This window comes from Platalea leucorodia (genome assembly GCF_965183815.1).
Source record: "Platalea leucorodia genome assembly, chromosome: 5".
NCBI lineage: Eukaryota > Metazoa > Chordata > Aves > Pelecaniformes > Threskiornithidae > Platalea > Platalea leucorodia.
In genome coordinates this window covers 60,130,560-60,154,133 of record NC_138827.1, presented here as the reverse complement: position 1 = coordinate 60,154,133, position 23,574 = coordinate 60,130,560, and the positions used below count along the sequence as shown (strand labels likewise).

Here is a 23,574-nt window from a genome sequence, read left to right as displayed (position 1 = left end):
ATAATAAAGGTAACTTTTGTCTTTTGATGAAAGGTGATTGAGGTTGTAGAGCTTCTGAGCGTATGGTGCTGTTTATATGAAAGTGGTTGCAGAACAGGTATGTCATTTGCCCCTAAGGCCAAACATGTTGGAAAAGTCTCTTCCATTTTACAGATGGCTGCTGAAACTCTTGGCTAAAGTTTTTTGTAATATCCTGTCACTTCTGGCCACTTCTATAATGACTTATTTTTGCCGTACAAACTGTATTGCTCTGGAACTGGTCACTTGAATCAGCCTCTAAGTCCTATCTAATGAACTTCTATTTCTGTTGGAACTCATCTCGACTCTATAATGAAACAACTACTGAATGAAAAAAAGACATAACTGCCCTAGAATCAGCAGAGAGAATCGTTCCATGGAAACCTGCTGGACATGGCTCAGATATTTTTGTTTAGTGCTGTGAATGACCCTCTCTCTTTGGTGTCAGTTATTCAAAACTGGCTCATGTAATAGAAATCCATCATTAAAACTTACATTTTAAAAAGCAGGATTTTTCTAATAGTTCTTTTTGCAGTTGAAAAGTTTTAATTAGCAGAAGCTAGCACTAATAGAATACCACCTTGCGAGCCTTCATTAGAGGAAAAGATAATTGATCGAAATTTTCCTTATCACCACAGCAATCAAAGTGACTTTAGCAAATAGACATCTTTCCTTGTTGCTGTTGCACACTAATAAATTATGCCTGTTAGTAATGATAGCTGTTTTAGGAATAAATACTGGGAATAAAGACAGTTTGAGGGAAAGGGCAAAGAAAGTCTTTGAGGGATACATAGCTTGCAGTAAAAGCATCAGAAATGAGCTGTGTTTATTTGCTGAGGAATAGTCTGTTGCACAAAATTAAAAAGTTTATTTGTATATATAGTTTTATTTATATAAAGCTTCTATATTTATATACATATTATTTACATTACATGTGCAAGTATACCTCCTGGCACTGTGTATCTAATTAGAAGAGAAGTCATCCAAAACATTGTGGAGGGATGATTGAGTTAGATTCCTATTCACAGACTTAATTCTTGTTTATTATTAGTGAACTATCAGTGGATCTGATGACTTAGAGGGGGAAAATCCCAGTGGTCTATTTATATAATGAGTTGTCCCCCTCCCTTGCTTGGGTGGGAGTGGTTTTTCTGCCTTTGACTGTTAATGCATGGGGTGGCTGTGGCTAGAGGAGATGTATGTTAAGCATGTACAGAATTAGTTATGAGAGCAGTATAAAAGTCACTGATAGAAACCGTTCATGACATCCTTTCATGAATATAGAGGTTGGTTGTTGCATGGTAAGGGAGACGAATTAGCAGTTTAGCAGGATGTCTTTTCAAAGCATGTTCCTCTTCTTGACCTGTTGGAACGTTAGAAATCATTGTTTTCTTATGCCTTAAAGTAGAAGTCAACCTATTTAAAGGTTAATAATGAGGACAAAGCAGCAGATTGGACGGATTACAACAGGCTGCTGTATCCTCTCCAAACAGAAACATAATGACTCAAAACTGGGAAGTGTGCATACATCCAAGGATTCCACTTTAATATGTTTTTTCCAGGATGGTGAGAGATGAAGTGTAGGATTTCTTTTTAATGGCTCCAGTCACTGCTTTTCAAAGTCTTGGAGCCTATGAATTTGTAAGAAGAAGAATGGCCTATTTTATCTCCCTTTGGAAATACTCAAATCATAAATATTGTGGGATTTATGTTTTTGTGTGCTACCATAGTGATTAAATTTTAGCTTTTATTTTGCACCTGCTGCCAGTGTGCACATGTGGCTCTACAAAAATGCTAAGCGGTGTTTGTAGTCACTACCTGACATAAATAAATGACTGAATCACTCCTCCAGAAGCCTCAGCACCTATTCTCAACTCCTTCCCACCTGTGCTAATAATTACATCACCCCAAGAGCTGCTGAAGTTTGAGTGTACCACATGCAGCCTGCGGGCCTGTAGAGCCAGACTCTGATGGTATGTAAGCTTTAATTTTGCTCCTTGCATAGTGTTGTGATTGTGAAAGATGGTAGTAATTAAGATGAACTAAGATTAAGATTAACCACTTCAATATTAGCTATGCATTTTGGACTTCTGTCTATTTTTCTTTATAATATGCCAGCATTTTCTAAAGAGTGAAACAAAACTATTGGTAGCTCTGGTTGTGGATCAAATAATAATGGCAATAGTCCAGTGAAGACAGTGCAAGTGAAAACTAGTTTATGTCAAAGCAAGACGGTGTACTGTCCATTCGGCTAGATTTTTGCGAAGCGTAGCATGTAGGGCTTTCTTTTGGATGATCGAATACCTGAAATTCTGAGCATGTGCATTATATTACAATCACGGAGGTGAAGGAGATGTAGTTTCTAGAGCACCTAAAGTAACTGTTGAACCTGACTCTTGCATAGACTGCTCACTTTCTTATAAAGCACCTCCAAACAAGTTCAACTTCTCAGTTTATCACAGTTGCATGCTGTGATTATCTGTTGTTAATAAGCATTTCCCCCTTGTTTGTCAAGAACTTCTGTTGAGCTCGTGGTGCATTATAGCATATAAAAAAGCAACATTTGCCTTCAAAGCAAACTTACCACCATGTTCCTGACATGTCAACTTCATTCCCCTCCTTCACGTAGCTGTGTCTCCAGGGCCAGTGGGTACATTGTTGTAAGCTTGTAGAGGTGGGATGTTTCTCTTGGATGGTCACCTAGTTTGAGTAAAAATACTTTCCCATATTTTTAAACATCTTGTAGCGTTACTTTCCATTACAACATGTATGGTCCATTGTCCTATATGCAAGACATTATGGAAAATGAATGTTTTACATTGTGTAATTTGACAATTTTCTCTTACAGGTTATTGGAACATGTAGTGTTAACATTTGGATAGAAATGAAAGAACTTGTAATCTCATTTATGTTATCGATACGGACATTATCAGCAGGGCTAGCAATAAATCTTGGATGCAAACTGCATGGGCTGTTAATTCACACAAACTACAAAAAAACAGATAAAAAGGAAATCCTGTGAGGTGCTAAACATATTTCAGGATTTTGAATAAGATGCAGAGATGTATTATAGGGATAGAAAGCATAGGAACATAAAATGGTGTTCTATAAATCACCTGTACTTCATCTGTTTTGTTCCAAGGCGGTTGCTTCCTCTTTAGCAACAAATGTGGCTAATGAAATCAGGGAGTTAGGTAAAAGGACAGGAAAGTTATTAGAAGCATGAATGGCTTGTTGGAAACAACTGGTTTATTAGCATGTACGGTCCTGTAAGAAGCAGGAAGTGCTGTGTGCGTGCATAGTGGGCCAGGTCCCATCGCTGGCTCCATCCTCCAGTCTACATGTAAGCAGAAGTCTGCTCCTTCTGCTAGCCACGATCGGTGTAAGGGGATGGATGCCTCCTTCCCACCCTGATCCTACACCAAGAAGTTTTGTTGGGCTGGCAGGAGTCCTCCTTTACACCTTACACCTTCTCTGGAGGCATTTGGGCCCTGACTGGGCTTCAGGTAATAATAAATCTGTAGTATACCCTACAGTAAATCTGTAGTATACCCTACCTATAGTAGTGGCAGCTCTCATGGACCTGCCCCTCTGCAACATAGTCCCTTTGCAGAAAGTATTGTCAGTCAGGTGTTCTTGACTTCAAGCAGCACAAGCTATATCCAGAGAAAACAAAATAATTCTTGTGTGTGCTTGCGTGCTTTCATTTCCTGGCCTCTCTGAATCACTTTCAGACTAAGGTCAGAGTCTTCAGAAGTATCCTGAATTTTCCTCCAGTTTGATCTTTTCCACTTTTGAACTCTTATCCTCCTTCCTGTACCAGTTGCACCTTCAGATCATCCATTGCTTGTTTGCTGGACTTTCTGGCAGGACCCATTTCTTAGTTCGTCCAGGGTCTTTGTCCAGGAAAGTTGCCATTTGCGTAAAGGACTATGCACGTCTAGTGGCACAGTTTTTTAGTCTTTGTTTCTATTTTGGAATGAAATTTAAGAGGCTTCCCAGAAGGTTAAAGAGGAATTGTGCATCTGATCTAGCTGAAACATATAGGTGATTGTAAGCATCTTATTCCTTTCAGTAGCTTACTGGTAGCTAAGCATTGTGTCCCAAGACCAGCAGTGGCATCACAGATCCTCTACAGGTTTCACAACATTGCTCTGACTTGGATTCTCTTAGTTCACATTTGGAAGTTGTCTTTACAATAATGAAATCTAATCTTATAGGTTCATTTAAAAGAAAATAGCTAGCATGTATCCAGGAAAAATACCTGCAGACTTTGAGGAAAATAGACTCGACATATTCTTAATCTTATATATGTGGGTCAGTTTGTAAGTGAATATTTTTTATGTATAATACATATAGATAAAAAAGCAACACATGTAAGTGAATTTTATAGATAAATATGTATTTTTTTATATATACAATTATATAAATTTGTGGACTTTTTTTTTTTTAAAGAGTGAAAGTCCTGCAGGAATATCAAGGCAGCCTTCAACAAAAGGATCAAGGCAATGTGCCAGACCCGGAGGAGAAGGTAACTAGAGGGAGGATATTATTTCTATTAAATATGCTGGAGGGTTATTGAATAGGAATAACATAAATACTTAAATATCCGTGTTTATTATTTTCAGTGCTTGTTTTATACTCCCAGTCTGCATTTCTGAATCTAATCGGCATTTTTTTTGCATGGATTTGATACATAGAAAGTGGTACTCACTTCAGTTTGCTCACGTTCCTCATGCACAATTGCAGATATAAATTCAGCCTGCTCTTGATATTTATTGTGTTCTCTCTGAATGGGCTTTTTTAGTTGGTCTACAACTATTTATTTTTCTATTAGTTTCACAAGAACTGTTTCCTTGCTTAATAATCTAGCAAGTTTAGACAAATATGCCTTGCAAAACTCTGGTGCTTTTTTTTTTCTGTCACTGAGGATTAGTGGGCAGTATGTCTGAGTTGATAAAATTATTGTACGTTCCCTTTACATAAAATCACATGTACAGGTTTGTTAAATGTTTACATCAGAGCAATATTCAGCACAGTGTTATTGTTTTAGTAAGACTTAAGATATGTTGTTTAAGGTTGTTTTAGTAAGATGAAAGACATTTGTGAGGCAAGATGGGCTTTCCTTTAGGGATAAATCATACAGCCATGAACCCTGAATTTGTAACTTCATCACTTACTAATGGAAGAGTGCTCTTCCTAAATGTGGCTAGGGAATCCAAACTTCATTTACTTTCTGAATTTTTCAATTGTTTCTCAACGATTTGAAGTCTTAGTGTATGGTCTTTAGAAATTTTTGGTTTATAAATTAAAAGATCATATTTGTCAAAAAAACCCAACCAACAAAACAAAAGAAAACACCCCCAAAAAACCCCACACAAAAAAGAAAGAGGAATGTTCCTGGAGATTAACTGAGTACTGGCCAGTGCAAAAAGGAATTTCCCTAGGTATTTGTTTGATAAGCAGTATATTAAACCATCCACATTCGTGTTAAACTTTCTGGGGTTTCTTCAGTGAAAAGATGGTTAGGTGAATTCAAGACTAGCTAAACCTTTCTGAATGATTTCCATAGCTTGAGACACTTACATTACTCCAGGTGTAAGCTGGAGAACAGGTGAAGATAAGGTGTTAAGCACAACCTCTGGCATTTGATGACTAGAGAAGAGTCCTCTGAGTATTAAAACAATGGCACATGTTTGTAGGTCTTTGACTGTCTGTAATGTCTGTCATTACAGCTGTGGTCAACTGTATTGCACCTGGGCTGGTGTCAGGCTAGGACTTTGTCATTTGAGTTGTAACACGGAAGGTGATCTGGGTATCATCAGTACTGAATCCTATCCCACGTTATCTTCCACAGTAGCTCAACCAGGTGTAAGGAGCCTGTGGCAGTTCTGCTGAGAGTGCTGGGGAAGGAAGGCCAGATATTTATTTGTTATCAAGGAGTTATCAGCAGGAAATGAGAATCTGTAAAAGGCCCATCTCTTTGGGCTGGCCAGGAGTCACCCCTGGTAGCGGTGTGGCTGCCACCCCTGATGGGTGTGCAGTGCCAGGACTCTGGACTGAATCCTGGCCACGTGAGTCTAGACAGCAGATGAGGAGGTAGCTCTGTAATCGTCTCGTCCTTGCTTTGGTGCTAAGTCTGTCAAGACTGTCACTTGTGATAATAGATCTGTGGTATCCGTGCTTGCCCATTAGGAAGTGGATTGATATAAACTGTAATTGTATTGATTACAGGCCATCTTACCAGCCTTTGGATGATAACCTCTTCTGAGTCTTTGTTGACTGGAGCTATTTAACAAATGGTACAATCATCAATAAACATTCCTCCTCATCTGCCTTACACCTGCATTAGTCATTTCTCTTTGTCTCTTTGGACAAGATTTAAGTGAAGATTTTAGTCCTGAGATAGTTTTAACTGAGTATAATAGACAGTTGTGCATGCTTTACAAATAAGTAAATAATTTTATTTTATCTGTTAAGGTGCTTCAGTGCAATTGGTTATGTCACCAGCTTTTATATGTAAGTGTATTAAATATTGTATTTGCATACTAAATGGAAGCTAGATACTCTTCAGAATATCCCAATTACTTAATACTTTCACATAAGGAAGAAAGGAATCTAAACTTAGTACTGATAGCCCTTTGTGAAAGAAAGCCAAGAGGAAGAGCCTAGAGAAACACGTAGGTAAGGAATAAAACCAGCTGCTAATCGGAGCTCATATAATGACAGTGTAACTGCAATTTCTGTCTGTATTTAAGTGCCCTTTTCCTTCCTACTCCTATTTTGGTGACCTGATTATTTACTCTGATTCAAGTTTTCTTTCAATGGTTTTGTGCCCTGGGAGCTGATATTTTATTTCTAATGAAGAAGTCACTGTACATAAATCAGTTTTAACATCTCAGTTCAGAAGATACAATAATACCTGTGAATTGATACCTGTTAAATAGCTAATTCTGGCTAAAGATATACTGTTTAGACTAATGAAGCATGAAGATCTTCATGCACTTAATCTGCCAATGTCACTATTTTTAATCTATGTAAAGAGATTGTGTGTTGCTGTGTCTTCGCAAGCATCCACATTTTCATTGGGTTCGTGTTTTAGTAGGTTTCCATGTGTCTGAGGCAGAATACTGAAGTTATATCAGAGCCTGTGTAGTGTTTTCATATCAACCAATAGCCATGTTTTCAAAAGGACTTGGGGAAAAAATTAAAAGTATGTTTAGGCACCTTAGATACTTTGAGAAAGATCTGGCACTTTAGATATGAACGTCTGTTGACTTATGAGTTTAATTCAAGTTGGTGCTTGAAAATTGAAAATTTTATGTCATATCTCATGTACTTATGTGCTGTGAGGTTTTAATAATTTTGTAGATGAAAAATACCATCTGGATTCCATTAAATGTAGTCTTATTTTACTACTTAGTGATCCTTAGCTGATCCTATAACTTTTTATTTCCCAAGATTTGAATATTCGTTTTATAGCCTGAACTGGCACTAAACTACAGTGACCAGGCATGCCTCATTTTATAGGATCATCCCTTCTTTAAAATCAGGATCCAGTTTTTCTGATAAATGAAGTATGGTTAATGACTTGACTTATCCTGTGTTTTGGCTTTAAGGTAAATATTTTAAAATACTCCTCTTTTCGTGATGCAGCAGGCCAGCGCACTCAAATTTCAGTTTACCTAAGTGATATATACTTTGGGGCATTAGCCCTCTTTTTGTTCTAATGCAGCAGAGCTGCAATAGGTGAGTAAGGCTCAGAGGTGCTCCAGTAAGTCATCCAGAGGGTAGTAAAAACCTTCTGGAGCAACGCTGATGCCTGTTGCACAGTGTTCTCTGTAGTTACTGGTGATGATGATCAGAGCTTTCTATACTTTCTAAGATTAACTGGAGATAAATAAATGCACAACAGGAGAACACACAAGGGCTATTGCCATGACTAAACTTGTAATAAATAAAACTGAAGTGGTGAATGGAGGACTAGTTAAGCAAAATCAGGTATATTTGCTATCCTCGTAATTAAAACAAGTCATACCAACATTTGCTCGCCTCTATTACGAACAAATTCCTAATTGTATTGGAGCAAATGTTTTGGTTTTTTTAGTATAGTTAATGTTACATTTATTACTATTCAGGCAATGACTACTTTTATAGTTGCAACATGCCTTGCAGCAAAATTTGTATCATGGATTAGAGACCATTTTTGCTAATTTAAAAGTTGATTGATAAATTGAACGTAATTTTTTTAAACTTGCAGTTGCTCTTAATTGAGATCTGAAAAGGTTTCCTTTCAGACACTCAATTAGTTTCTAAATGAAAATGATGGAGTAAAGTGCTTCACTTTGCAGTGTTGGTCTGGCTTTTCTGCTAAGCTCCAGACCTTATGGGAAACTTGTAGCACTGCTGTATAGGTTGGTGATGAATGTTTAAATGCTTGTTTCAGTTTGATTAAATGACAACTCATCCTGACCTTAGTCAGCACAGATAAATGAAAGTGCTGGTTGACCTTTTCTGCTGCGTGTTAATCTCCTCCTAAACTAGTAGAACTCAGTGTTTCTACTGCAATGGACTATATATCTTTGTGTATGCTTCCCATGGCATGGATGGAGGAGTAGATCCTCTGCTATTGATCTGTATGTCCTGAAAGCTTCAGCTTTATGCTGCATGCAGTCGTTTCATTGTTGGTTTTGGAAGTATTGGATGTTTCCACCCAAGCATTAGGCAGGGCTCCATCTAGTAAATCCTTTCCCGTGTTATCAAAACTGTTTGCTCATTTGTTCTGATGCTGGAAATGTTACCTGAGGTGTCCTGGCTGTAGACAGGGGCCCTGTGAATCTGTTCTTTACCTTTGCATTACAGTTACCTGTTTGCAGATAAGGAGATTTGGAAGTGCTGAGTTCAGTTCCTGGGCAGCGCTTTAGGTACCTCTGTTTTAAACACATGTGCTCTTTCTGTATCTGTAATCTTGCCTATTTCTGAGTTTATTCTGCTTCTGCTGCATTTTGAGGAGTGTGAGTCCAAGTGAAGGGGGGTGTGTGTGTGTGTGTGTGTGTGTGTGTGTGTGTGTATGTTTTTTTAATGATAAGACTAAAGCTAAATATTCTACCCATTCTGTACATATCTTGAAAAACTGTATGAATAGTTTAACTTTTCTTGACCACGTGTGTTCAATACACAGGTATATTTTCAGGAATGATGTGCAAATGGTGCTGAATAATTCTCCTTTGTGTCCCTCCACCCTGAATGTTTCTTCTCCCTGGGCAGATAATTTAGAAATCAGATGTATATCTGAATATTTCGGCTTTCTTCCACTGTGTGTTACTTTGCTTTTGTCAACATTGTCCTATTGTAACTGGGGGAATTAATTTAAGATAATTGGTAGATTAAATGGTCTTTCATTTTTTTTGCAAAAATAAAACTGTTTTAGGTAGCATCAAAAGTGAACAGCATTTGTGGACTAGGCTCTTCCGTGGCATTACCAGAAAGTTGTGGAGTTCAGCTGCCGGAAATCAGCTTTTCTTGCTTGAAATTTCTTAATGGCTTTAGTATGAAATGTGTTTAAAGCTAAAGCCTTTGAAACAAACCAAAGTGCATTATGCATTCCAAGTAGCATACAAACAACATTGTGTATTTTAGCAATTACTTAGATTTTGTTAGGTAAATATTGTATTGTTTTACCAGCTATCAGGCTAATAAATAATATCTGTAAATCGTTTCTGAATTGAAGAAGTTGCTATTAGTCTGCAGTAACATAAGGAGTTCAATCAGCGGTCATGTAAAAAGTCTTTGTGAACTTTGAATGTTATTTCTTTACACTCAAGATGGTTTATTGAACTAGGATAGCCCTTAAAGAAATAGTAAGTGTAAGAGGTATTTAGCATGGCTTTTTATTTTCAATTTTTATTGTATCTTTGGTTTCATTTGACTATAAACCGTTTTGTTATAGGAACTGTGGAAACGAAGAGCATGGCAGATAGGATTTCAGAGGGCAATGTTGCTAAACTGCAAGAGAAAGCTGAACCAGGACTTGCAGTAAAAGAGAAAGGTAGGGAGAATAAAAACTTGACTGCCTTGGAAAGTCTAACTTGAGTGCTTCGGGGTCAAACTTGAATCCATGCAGCTAAATGATTTAAGGAGGGTGATTTACACTTAATCCAACTGCTGCCTTGTGTTTTAATCACATCTGGTGATTAATGTCCTGGTTTGAAAAATGTATGTTTCCTGATAAAACAGTTACTTTATATTCTCTCCTTCCTTATTCTATGCAAGTTTTCAACGAGGCCAGTGCTTACAGTGTCCCAAGGAAAATGCAGGACTGCTGCACCTGAATCCCTTGGTGACTTGTTGTATGTAAGAACTGAATCATTGCACGTTGCCTTTTTGTGTAAGTATTTGGGAGTCTCACTTAGTGTTTGCATTTTACAGGATTTTAGAGGAAAATTCCATCTCTGCATTCTTATTTCTCCATTTTTTTTCCAAGTTGTATATAGCTCCCAAGACATATGTTGTTAATGAGGTATTTGTATCCAGCTACAGTGTACATGGAGCCATAGAAGCAAAATGTAGGAGGAAGAACTGAGATTTAAGCAAAAAGCTGCGCTTTTGTTTTCTCCAGATCCAGATGCTTGACCTAGTTGGGAGAGTTGATACCATGAATGTGGGAGGTCAAAGGCTGTTTCCCAGTCCACCTGTGGCCTTCAGGGCCTCATAGCTGTATCAGTCTAATGAAATGTAGATAGGTTGGCCAAGACATTTGTGTGACCTTACACAACTGGGAGAGCTTCCACACTAATTCCTTTTAATCTCTTGGAGCTGTCTTGTCTATTGGAATTTATCTGTTACGGAATGTAAGTTTATATTGCTCTATTTCTAATTTGAATGTATGTTAAGAGGAGTGCCCCCAGGTTCATTATTGATTTGGATTGGATTCTCAAGTGGTATTAGAACCAAATATTGTATTGACTGTTCTTTATTTTCAGCTTTATTCAATAAGATAGTGTAACATATTAGTGCATTAGTGAATCTTTATTTTCTGTAAGTTCTTATAGAGATGAAATTGTCATTCATACATGTGATTGCTTTCATAGTTGCGATGTAAAATCAATTATGACAGTCGATAAGAACAGTCATTGCAGATAGCTAAGTTGGATGTTTATTTGGCAGTAATCATAAGTCAGTGATGACCTGTCCCTTCTTGCTGTGTTCTTGTGTCTTTAACTGCAAATGAAAGTTATTGAAGTTTCCAAAGGAAGAATCATTTATGGGATTTTAAAAATATTGTTTACTAGCTGGAATAAAGTTATTTTCCTGCATCTTTTTAGGTTTTATTTCTGCATTCTGCTAAAAAGTCTTATATTCTGTTTCTGAGCATTGAGGCTCTGAACCTTTCCATTGTGTTTTTTTTTTTTTTTCTTTATAAATGAGGATTTGTCAGCATATCAGTTATTCTCCCTTGGTGTCCTCCATTAGAAATCCTCACTGGCTAGTTCATGGCAGCCTCTTAAATAAGAAGTATATGTTTAAAGCTTTCTGACAAAAAGGTGTTTTGACCTGCCTGAACTGTTTGCTCATACAGCCCTGAACTTACTTGGGCTCCACTTTCTTTAGACAAGTGCACATAAATGCACCCACTGTGGGAAGAAGGGAGGAACAGTTGCACTTCATGGTGACTCCATAAAGTGTAGGCCTGCTTGAGGCTTTTTTAGAAGCTGATGGTGATTTAAGATTTTTCTGAACCTTGTTAAATTCTAAAATGAACTTTTTTGGGGGTTTCACTGGTGCAGTTTATCTTCTCACAGTTTTGGTAATTATGCTGAGGTACACTTCTCTGGGAGGAGTAACGCCAGGCTCCTTTCTAAAGTTTATCTCAAAGCAACCTTAAGATGTTGTCACTCATTCAGGTGAGCCATCGCAGCCACCTACCACCCATCCACAGAGGACTAGTGTTATACGTGCAATACGAATGTCCTTTCTACCAGCTTGGCAGAAGGGCTGGGAGGGCAGTGTCTTAAACCCAGTTGCACTGATTCAGTTCTTCAGGCAGTGTGTGAATGCATGTGCTAATGGGACGGAATGGGAAGTGTGAAGGCAGGAGTACTTATTTGGTGGCAGTGCCAGTTTACAGTAGTGGGAGGGTTAGGAAACTGCTTAGTTTGCTAGTGCCCTTTGAAGCATCCTAGAAATCACAGTCCTTGCAAGATGTTGAAACTGCTTGAAAATTACAGTCGCTGCCCTTCCGCAACTCCAGACCTACCTTTGGAGTAGATTAGTCAGAGAAGAGCTGAAAGATAGTTCTTTCACAAGGTTTTCAAGGGTTTAGGGGGTACTTACTTACACTACTTGCCTTCTGTGAACTGCTTCTGAATTTCCTCTGGACCTTTAATTTTTATATTGCTGGACTGTGTAAACTTACTTTGAGGGGTGAGCAGTCCCTGGGCTTTCCTAGTTCAAAGCAGATTGGCATGGCTTTGCCTCTCAAATCTGTTGTACAGATTTATATAATTCACCTTTTACACATCTCATTTAACTTTCAGGAGCGTCTCTTCAGATATTCTATCAAGACAAATTTTGATCCTCCCATGTCTTTTAACTTTAAAAAAAAGTTTCATTTCTGATGAGTGCATTCTGCTTAGTGACCAGAACATTGATGTCTTTAGCAGAGAAGTGTGAGTTTGTTGGAAACACTCCCTAATGTGTTTGTCCCTATTCTCCTGGCCCTGGTAGTAGTTCCCAAGTAAGAAGCTGGCTGTAGTTCTCATTGTGTGCTTCATGCCTAACTTGGTCAGATTATTACTAAAGAATTTATAGAACTTATCTGAAAAATCAATGTATTTGTTATGTCCAGGTGAATTTGCTAGTGACTCAGGAACATTATAGTAAGAAAAGACCAGCACTGAACACACCAATGATAGTTAAAAACTTCTAATAGAAAAAACAGTGCTTTTTATAAATAAAGCACTTCTCTAGTTTAGTGCTTTTTTTCCTTTTATGCTATGTAATAAAGAATTTTTAAACTGTAACAAAACATAATTTAGTTGTGTTTGAATGCTTTGAGTAGACTTTATCCAGGTAGTTTCTATTTAAAAGGATAGGAAAAAGCCATCTATGAAAGTGCTTAGTGCTTTGGGTTAAGTGTTTAAAAAAAAAAAAAAAGTAACAGTTTATGAGCACTTTATGGGTTCTAACCTGAAAATAAGCAGAACCTGTGGGGAACTTCTTGCGGTCTATTACAGGTAGTTATTGCAACAACCAGATTAATAAAACGTACGTTTTCCATTTTCTTAATGTCAGTACATGACTTTGTTTCCCTCCTCCTGTTACTTGATGCGTTTGTGGCTTCTGTTCGTATTAAAAGTGAAAGTGATCCACAAAACCTTTCCTCAAGTAATTGGATAACTGGGCCAGTAATAGACAGTGAATCTGGAAATGTGGTATATAGGAAGTCCCTGAAGCATCTCTTAGTTTGCTCTGTGCAGGTACCACAGCAGTGCGCGGTGATACCATCACCATTCCGTCTCCACTGGTGCTGTGGGGCTGGGATGAACCAAGGAAGTGAGATTTTAGAGATGCTCATTTTTCACACAGCGTAAATGAATGCTTGCAGGACTCCTTGCGACTGTTGACTTTCTGTCTCGTGAGCAGCTGTTATGTCAGCTGTTATGTCACGCATGTTGCGACGTAGTGAGAGCAAGAAATCAGCTGAGACCTTGACTATGGCCGATAATTGTTCCAAAAGCTAAATTTCTTGCCCTCCTTGCTTAATGGTATCTGTTTCTTTGAAAACAAAAATAGTGGATCTTGCAGGCATTGTTTGCTGGGAGCTGGGTGTATATAGAGGAAAGGGAACGTGCTTCCCACAAACCTGCAGAAACCTGCTGTGCCAAAGGTCAGTGATGGCTTTCCAGTATAAGAAGTGAAGCTGTACTATTAACAGACTGAATGTAACACACAAAGAATTAAAAATCCTGGACATGCTCATGCCTCTCCTGAAGCTTGTCTGCATAAAGGCTGCCAAAGAGTTCTTCATTCAGTCTGACTTACCTGGGGTACCCACGGTCACCAGTGGGCTGCTTCAGCTCCTGTGCTTGCACGTGCAGGCTCCAAGCAGAGCCTTAGTGCAAAATTAAATATTTTATTAAAGAGTAGACCTCTGTTTTTTATTTCTCTGTACTTTTGTGATCTCCATCATGTGGGAAAATGCCTTTTGGTCTGTGGAAGGGGAATTTTGAAATCTCTCTTGCATCCATTAGGCAGGGAGGCTAAATTAGATACCCAGGGAAGCATAGGAAGCTCGTGGTACAGCCAGCAACAGTGCACAGCTTTCTGACTTGGGCCTGGCTCAGTCTTAACATAGGGACCACTCCAGCTTGTGTGCCAACGACCGTAGGATTGGTTGATGCATGGTGGTTGTTCTGTACCAGTAAGACTGAGGGAAGACTTAATATAGTGCTTACAGTTGTTAAGTGTATTTACCTATCTTCCTTATGTTCTCCAGTGGACCATATGTAGAATTAATACACTGTATAAAAATGTAGCATATGTACTGTTCAGTAATTTTAAATGAGAAGGTCCTACCTGTGAAATGGCTGCTCAAAGAATATGCACAAACCTATTAGGAAAGTGGAATGCAGTAGATTCTGGGAAAGATACTTGCATTTCTTTGCCTAAATTTGGGTGCATAAAAGCCCAGCTGCCTTGGCCTTTTTCTTTCAATGGTGCCATTCTTGGTGATTTCAGAGCAGAGGGACACTGAAGTGGGCAGTAGTGTTAGAGGAGTCCTTTCTGCATGTGCCATTACATGGAAGAAATACTTACCGACAGATTATTCATCTGAGCAAGCTTTCTAGATGGAATCCAAGAACATTGAATGCTTTTTACCTACAAAAATTATTTTTAGAAACGCTAAAGCAGAAAGTGGTGAATGATGTCCATAATCCTGCACAGTTAGATTGTCATCCATCATCTTCTCTGCTATTAATAGAGAATGGTCTGACCTGAGCTTGGCAGGTGTGGGTTCATGCTGTTAACTGCACTGGACTGGTCAGAGTAACTTGGTGGGTGTCCAGGTTTTGGCTGGGGTAGAGTTAATTTCCTTCCTAGTAGCTGGTATAGTGCTGTGTTTTGGATTTAGGATGAGAACAATGTTGATTAACACACTGATGTTTTAGTTGCTACTAAGTAGTGCTTACACTAGTCAAGGACTTTCTGGCTTCCCATGCTCTGCCAGGGGCAGAAGAAGTTGGGAGGGGGCACAGCCAGGACAGCTGACCCAGACTGGCCAAAGGGCTACTCCATGCCATATGACATCATGCTCAGTATATGAACTGGGGGGAGCTGGCCAGGGGCAGCGATTGCTGCTCAGGAATAGGCTGAGCATTGGTCAGTGGGTAGCGAGCAATTGCATTGTGCATCACTTGTTTTGTATATTCTGCTGCTGCTGCTGCTAGTACTACTACTACTACTACTACTACTACTACTACTACTACTACTATTATTATTATTATTATTATTATTATTTCTTCCTCTGCTGTCCTATTAAACTGTCTTTATCTCAACCCACGGGTTTTACTTTTTTTTCCGATTCTCTCCCCCATCCTACTGCGCGGGGGAGAGTGAGCAAGTGTCTGTGTGGTGCTTAGTTGCCGACTGGGGTTAAGCCACAACAGTGGGAAACCTGTCAACTGGGAAGGAGCAGTAAAACTGGTTCTGTCTGATTTAAATTGCAAGTGGAGTCAACCCTATGGAGAACATAACTATGGTGGGATTACAGAAGAAGCCCTCATCCTCAAATCATAGAATCCTTGATGTTGAAAGGGACAGACAGATGGAGGTCAGACAGTCCAAGCCCCTGCTCAAATCTGGGTCAACTAAGAATACCAGTAGAGAAAAATAAGAAGTTAAAGTAAACAAAAGAAAGATTAAAAAAAAAAAACAAAAACAAAACAACAGCATAGAGAATATAGGGTTTTTTTAATGCGTTTTTTCCTCTTATGATTTTGTATAATGAGCAACTTGAAATATTGCAAATGTTACCATGCAACTGTGGAAGACTTGAGTGAGATGATGTCATTTTCACCGATGAGGGAATTTCACAATATTAAGAAACAAATAAAAAAATGAAGAAAGTTTAAATGTTTTTTCAGTGTCCCTTTTGAATTGTGAATGTTCTGAGATGTTTAAAAACTGGAAGTTCACAAGATATTTAACTTTTATATAAGCTTATAGAATTTTATTTCGAATTTAACAAGTTTTGTCATGTGATGTATTTCGTGAGCACACATTCAAGTATAGTGCTGATAAGATTCAAAATACTGTTGTAAGAAAAGTTAGATTTGCATTGCCAGCTAAGCCAAAATTGTATGTTTGTTTCATTTAATAGAAGGAGAAGCAGAGAACGTGCCTCCTGAAAAGCCTGCAGTATCTGAAAATGGTGAAGTACCTAATGATCTTCCACCTCACCCCATTCAAAGGTTTGTTTCTATCCTTTATTCGGTTTGAATCAAACTATGATGTGTCTGGAGGCAATACAGTCCATTTGAAAACAGCAATGAAACTTGGAGCAGTATGTTTCTGCAAGTGGTACCAAATAATAAATATTATCCCACGTATGGTTCCCTTTATTCACTTTCATGTCCTTCTATAAAGAAAACTTTAACATTGTGAAGTGTTTTGGACTTATTTTCTTAATCCATGAAGTGCTTCAATATAATGTTATTAAAATATGAGGGATGTATGGAGAGTCTAATGAGAACAACATTGCATTACATACATGACTTTCATAAGCATGGTTTTACGGATAAGATGAACTTGCCTTTTAAATGCCAATTTACTTTTTCTTTGCCCAGCAAAGGCTTGTGGAATTGCATCACTTGTGAATTTTTTTTTTTCTATTTACGTTGCAGTGTGTGTTGTTAATGCTAAATTTGTTGTTAATCGTAAATAACGGTGTTGTATACAGGTTGTTTTTTAGTGAGACAACGCGAGAGGTGGTTTTACACAGAATCATAGTTTTTTGTTTTAGGACACATTTTCTAGATTTTCCTAGACTCCTACTACGATAGCAAGTATTGCGATATTGGATTGTACACTGGGGATGTTTTCAGTGTTGTTATGCATTGGCTAATTTACTCAGCTCACGTGTGTGTACATGTCTGTTCCTTTGGAGGACATGTGAGGCTTCCTTTTATAGTGTAAATGAAAAAGCCTCTTTGTTATTGCAGACGCATTCCCCGTCCTAGCAGTGCAAGACCAGCACCGCCCCGAGTAAAACGTCAAGAAAGCACAGAGGTCTTACTTCCAGAAAGGTAAGGAATGTGGGAGATGCAGAGCAGATGTTTCTAGCTCTTGTGCCACAGTATTCTCACATCTTCTGTGCCTCACCTGCTGCTCAACAGCTTTAGGATGGATCATCCCGCTGCTCATTGACTCAGACTGGAAAATCCAAGCCTGCTTTATTTGTTTTATTGTTTCTGCAAATCCAGTGCATTATCTAAAAGTTATGGTTGGTAGTCACATCTGGAAGTTCAAAAATAAGATTTAATTTTTTTGCCTTTGGGAACTCTGAAACAGATAACCCTAGAACATTAATTTAAACTACCACTAGAAGCAATCTGTAAAACATGCAGTGGTTTTTTCAGCAAAAAAGGCTGAAAGAGCCATTTGAAACTACAGACAAAATGGCTTAATTGATCTCTGATAAGTGCCAGTCACTGAAGTAGTGGGTTTAGAAGGAAAATATACGTCCTTTTGCAAGAAAAGGATGGTTAACTGTTTTCAGAGTTGGGCAGTGAATGGAAATGACAGAATTTGATGTGCTTTTAACTGGTGCTGCTTTATTTTATGGAGGGAAGAGAGGGAACTGCTGTCTCTTCTATTCTGGATAGATCTTAATAGGTTTGGACAGATCTTAATAGTTTTTCGTTTTCATTGTGTCTCTTTCAGGAGTGGTAGTGGTAAAATGGTCTCAAATGTGATCATAGACCAGCAGACTTCTGATGATGATGATGACCAGTTTGTGGTGGAGGCATCACTGCCACTGCCAGAAATGCCAGAGATGGAAATGGTCTGTTCATGTTGCAAATTATAGAACCTTTTTCAATACTTTGTTTGTAACTTACTTGTTTAAGTATCTTCTAGCTGAATACTTTTGAATAGTTGTATATTATAGCAATGCCAACTTATTGCAACTAAAGCTTTCTTCCTGCATGTGTAGGAGCCAGAAGTGGAGCTGGTTGAGGATGAAAAGCATGGTATGTTTGCTTTTACATATATTTATGCATATGTAGAATAAAACCACCGGTTTAAACCAAATGCGGAACACTTAAAATGCTGAATAAAGCAGCAAAATATCTCCTGAGGGTAGGAGCTTGCAACTTCTGGAAGAAAAACAGAAATTATTTATCAAATGCAGTCTTGTTTAGTTGAGCAGCTGGATTTGCAACTGATGTTAAGTACAGATTTTCTATACATTTTTAATGTCAGCAGGATTTAAAATTCTGCATAAAAGTCATAAATTAATGTTTCTTTGAGTGTCAGGTACAGCTTGCCAGCTCTGAGATACGAGATGGTATTGGCTGTTCAAGGCAAGTTATAGAAAAGCTTTTAGGAAAATTGGTGGACTGGTTCTTAACAATGTTTATGCTTACTCATAATCTCAGATCTCTGATTCAGGGGCTTACATTATGGTTACACTGGATGTGATTTAGGCAGATATACTTATCTGCATCCAAAAATTCCTAGCAAAGGAAAATATGTATCTATCTGTGTACCTATCATGTGCAGTTCTTGAATTCTTCCAAAAGAGGGGTGCAAAGGAAAAGCCTTTGTGTTAATACAGCTTAAGGATTTGGTTCTGTACTAAGAGTCATTCAGTAAATGATACTGATGATACAGTTTGATTTAGAGGACACTGGAGAAAATAGATCAAATAACAAATACCTTGTATCTCAGTAATTAAAATACATGATAGAATGCTGTTCATGTTGTTCTAAAAATTGTTTTAATAAAAAAAAATTAAGGAGTTGGATTTGATTTTATTATCTGAATGTTTCAAATAACATTTTAGTGCCAACAATGCTGCGAAATATACTGATTTTTCAACAGGTGGGCTTGTAAAAAGAATCCTAGAAACAAAGAAAGATTATGAGGCATCACAGAAATCATCAAAGACGACAGAGAGGGTAAGATGGTAATGGTCTTCAAAGAACTGTGAATACTAAATACTGTCATTGTGACCTTTTTCTCTGCCTTAAATGTGTTTTTCCCATTTATGATCAAGCTTTCCTTCTTGATGTGTTATGCTGCTTTTTTTCTCTATTAGTCTGTCAGATATTGTTACCTTGTCTGTGTAGTGCTCTCTCTTTCTCACCTTTTAATTTTTGTGGTTTGGGGTTTTTTTTCAGTATTTCAGTACAATTTTTCAGGGAGCCTTCTTTAGCCTATTCTTTTGTTTTCCAGAACAAAGTCTGCTGATTTCAGCCTTGCCCTAGATGTAGTAGGGCACACTGTGCATTTGTACAGCTGCACCGTTATTGTTTCAATCTTAGCTGTCCTCTGGGCATTTGAAGAGCAGTATCCTATTGCTGAGCAATCATTATAATTGTCTAAAAAAAAATGGGATCTCTGATGCAGTTAACCATATAAAGCATTTTCCTATCACCAAATGTTTGCCTAGTAATGTCCTAGCATACCCCGGCATTCAGGTCTGAATCTATGAAGTGATTTGATTTGATTTGATTTGATTTGATTTGATTTTTTCCGTAATCAGTAGTTGGGAAAAGGGAAAGTCGTTTTTGTTGTTGCTTTTTTTTTTTTGTCGGTGGGGTTTTTTTTTGTTTTGATAGCTTATAAAGGGTCTAGAAAGGGTCTAGCAGTGATCACAAACCAAAAGCAAAAACCTGAACCTCTGTGATTTCAGTGTCTTCCTGTTAAAACTGAAGAGCTCTTGCTTTTTCAGCCTTGCAAAGCTCATTTTACAAGAAGCAGCAAAAGGCAGAGCATTTAGATGGACTTTTCTGATCCATTGGCCCTTTGGAAAGTTTCTAAATCACTGATCTAGTTTGATGTGCTGGTGAGGAGGCACTGAGGAATGCAGTGCAGAGTGCTGTTATAAAAATACAGACAGGTATGTAATGTTTTGGAAAGGCGAGTGCTTTTCATGAACTCTTAAATCTTCAATTCCAATCACATCTTCTCATTTTTTTTTAATGTTAGTTCAGTATTGTAGGTTTTTACTACCTATTACTTTTCAGGAATGATCTATAGTTTGGCATACCATTTTAAGATGCTGCAACTCAGGCCTTAAGGGTCCAGCTTTTCACAGAGCATCAAGCTCTTTCAAATAGCTGTCTGCAATCAGTAGTGACTTTTGAAGTCTTGACCACTTGACTGCCTCTTTTGGCTTTATCAGCTATAGTAATTTGGCAATGAGTAATGATACTATGATAGGTTATGAGCAAAGTGTACAGCAGAAAAAAAAATGTCTAAAAAATTACTAAAACCATGGTAGACAGTAGACTGTTTTAAAAACCTGGTCTTATCTAGAACCTTTATAACTTTATAATCACCTGTACAATCTGCAGCAAAAGTGACACAGTGTTAACTTTTAGGATTGGAATTTTGGGAGGGTAAAATCAACAATTCTCTCCTCTTAAACAGAGATACTCCCATATGCTTTTGTGTCCAGTGGTAATGGGCTATGCTGCCACACAGACCAGCCTTTTCATTTCTTCCCTAGCAAGTTGAGAAAGTTGGGAAGGCAGATCAGACCCTTGGGGGAGTATCTTCCGATCTGAAGTTTGGGGCTGTCTGAGATCCAGGCCCGCTTGGCTGGAAGAAAATTCCTTTCATGTATTGCAAGGGCTGAGGTTAATGAAGAAAGTTAATCCTCCTTAAAACAGGAAAACACCTTTAGTTTCCTGCTCATAACCTGTTAGGAGTAGTTAAAGCTTTATCCAAGTTGCTGAATCACATACCATTTATTATAAATGTGCAGCTTGTAGCGTCTGTGTACTGATAATTGAAACACTGTTGGCTATTTCTAATGAATATGTCTGATGTGAAAATTTGCCTGCTTGAATAAGTTCTGTCTTTATATAACTGTTTGGAGAAAAGAAGGGGTAAAAGTTGATATTGCTCTGTTTACGCAGTAGCTCTAAAGCTCGTTACTGGAGTGCATATTGAGCTGGCACTTGCAAGAACAAGAGATACAGCTGTTCCTGTTCCTGGTTTTATAACTAGGTGGTGCTGTTGAATCATCAGTCTCGAGACTAAGTTTTGGCAGTAGTTCATTTAATAATGTCTTCTGACAGTACATAATTGTGCTGTAGGCTGTACTGTTTGGTCTTGTGTCCTGTCGACTTAAGCACTGGACGTAGAGAGGGACAATGGGGGAGGGTTTACAAAAGTGCATGGATTTCATGCTCAGGAAGCTTCCTCTGGTGTTTGTGCTAAATTTTCTGGGTTTTTTTTCTGAATAAGAGTAACTAACTAAAACGATTCTCTTTTAACCCCTTAGATTTTTTTTTTAAATGCACGTGAACAATTGTGTCCTTCTACAATAACCATTTAGTCCCATTGCCCGTTTTCAGTCTCTAAAACATTCATTCAGTCCTTGTTTGTCTTTTGTTGCATCTTTTGAAGCACTGATCTGTGTTAGCAGTGCTGATAATAGACAACTAATTCTGGAAAAAAACGTGCTGACTTCCTAGTCCATCATGTGAAAACTTGCATACAACGCTAAGCTGCTGGAATATCATCTGATCTCATATCCAAGCAGCTGGCTGCTACTGCACTAGGTTTCTTTGCTGCTACTGCTTTTCAAATTATGTTGTTGAAGTCATTGTGATCCAGAGAGGAGTAGTGTAGTTTTCCTGACAGCAGATGAAAAAATCAATGGAAAAGATGATTAAAAATGCTCAGAGTTAGTGACTGGGACTTAAGAGATGTAGTTCAGAAAACATGAGCTGGAGACATTACTGAATCCTGGGAATTTATTTTAGAGGACAGAGACACTGTGACGCAGGAGACAGTAAAAGTGAAAAATACATTTCCAACGTGGCGTTGCCTCTGGGAACATTTCAGGGACCAGATATGCAGAGGTTAGCAGGTGGGGGTCTTGCATGCTCGTGTGGCACTAGCATCATGAGCATGTCTCACGTCTGAGGGATGTTCCGAACATCATGAGGAAGGCAGTAGCAAGATTTATTCTTGCGAGACTGCAGACCAGCAATTTTGGGAGGAATAGTTACTGGTCTGTGGAATCTTTTTGGAGAGAGGCAGCAAAAGTAATTAAAAAGAAGGAAGAGTTTCAAGTGGTTTATTCCTGCCAAGTGGTCTAGGCAGGCAAGTGGAACCACGTCCTGTTATGTTGATGGGACTGCGAGAATGGGTCAATGAAGTCTGGCCAGTGTGCTGTGTTCAAATGGTCGTAGGTTTTGTGCCAGGTCTAGCTCTGCAGTCTGCTGGGAAGCAGCATCAGTCTGGGATTTGACCATTTCTCCCCAGACTGTCAGCTCTTCTATTTAATTTGTTTTCCATCAAACTCTCCAGAAGAAATATCTTCTACATCAGTATGCAACTGTATTCCAAAATGTATTACGCAGTGGAGAGTAAAATGTAATTGTACTTCTGTATTTTGGAGTAAGGTAACCAAAAGTCCAGTGAAAATTTGAAAGAATACTTGCTTTGGGAAATTACGTCTGATGAAATGAAGGTTTTCCTTGTGTCTGTCAGTAAGAATGTTCATCTTCCCTCGTTTTGTTAAACTATTCAATACATACAAAATAAATGAAATATTTTTCCAGTTATATTCATTAGTGTTTAAAGCCTTGTTCTTCTGCCAATTGGGAAAATGAAGGGAGAAAAAAATATGTTTGTAGTCTGAGTGCTGGAACGTTTGGCTAATACTTTATTAAGTCCAATATTCAGCAAAAAAATGATCAATGGATCTACCTGATTTATTGTGGATTAATCAACTAGAAATTAGGTGAGGTTGGTGAATTAATACTTAATCCAAATGTTACACTGGTGCACTCTTGGGCATGTTTCACACCTTTACTTCTAACTGCTGATTACTGAGGAGCATTTATTTGCATTAAAAGCATTCCTCTGAAACCTTTTATGTGCTGCATTTCCCAAACATGCATTTGCTTTTTAAGAAGTTTTAATAAAGAAAAAGAAGAGGAAAGAAAAGAAGACTGGGACTTTAATCATCTAGGTTTTGCATGTGCAGAAACTTAAAATAATATACACAATTTTCAGGTCAAACAAAGAGGTCATTCTGGAAATACACAAGATTTTTGCTGCCTTGATTAGCTGTGTTCAGCCTAACAAATTCCTAAAAAGACTTCCTAAATGTATTTGTTTAGAATCTAACCCTCTAATGTTAAGCAGAGGAAGAAACAGATGTTACATTTTGTGTTCCACTTCATTTATTTGATGTGTGGAAAATGTAGGCAGGTTATTAAATAGTTTAAGCAAGTGGGATCACAGAATTCCCATCTTTGCACTACCAAATACAGTTCACAAGCTTCAGAAAAGAAACAGCTTTGAGGT

General features: G+C 38.1%; 1 protein-coding gene across 2 annotated transcripts in view; it reads left to right on the top strand.

The window, feature by feature from the left end:
• Positions 1 to 23,574, top strand: part of TRAF3IP1 (TRAF3 interacting protein 1) — a gene marked incomplete at both ends in the record, with an annotated part of 45,606 nt that overhangs the window by 12,418 nt on the left and 9,614 nt on the right. For both annotated transcript variants that reach the window (XM_082313959.1, XM_082313958.1), the window contains 7 exons: positions 4,474 to 4,549; positions 9,968 to 10,066; positions 16,400 to 16,490; positions 17,241 to 17,324; positions 17,962 to 18,082; positions 18,233 to 18,269; positions 19,123 to 19,199. In XM_082313959.1, the coding sequence (XP_082170085.1) occupies positions 4,474 to 4,549; positions 9,968 to 10,066; positions 16,400 to 16,490; positions 17,241 to 17,324; positions 17,962 to 18,082; positions 18,233 to 18,269; positions 19,123 to 19,199 (585 nt within the window). The remainder of the gene's footprint in view (positions 1 to 4,473; positions 4,550 to 9,967; positions 10,067 to 16,399; positions 16,491 to 17,240; positions 17,325 to 17,961; positions 18,083 to 18,232; positions 18,270 to 19,122; positions 19,200 to 23,574) is intronic.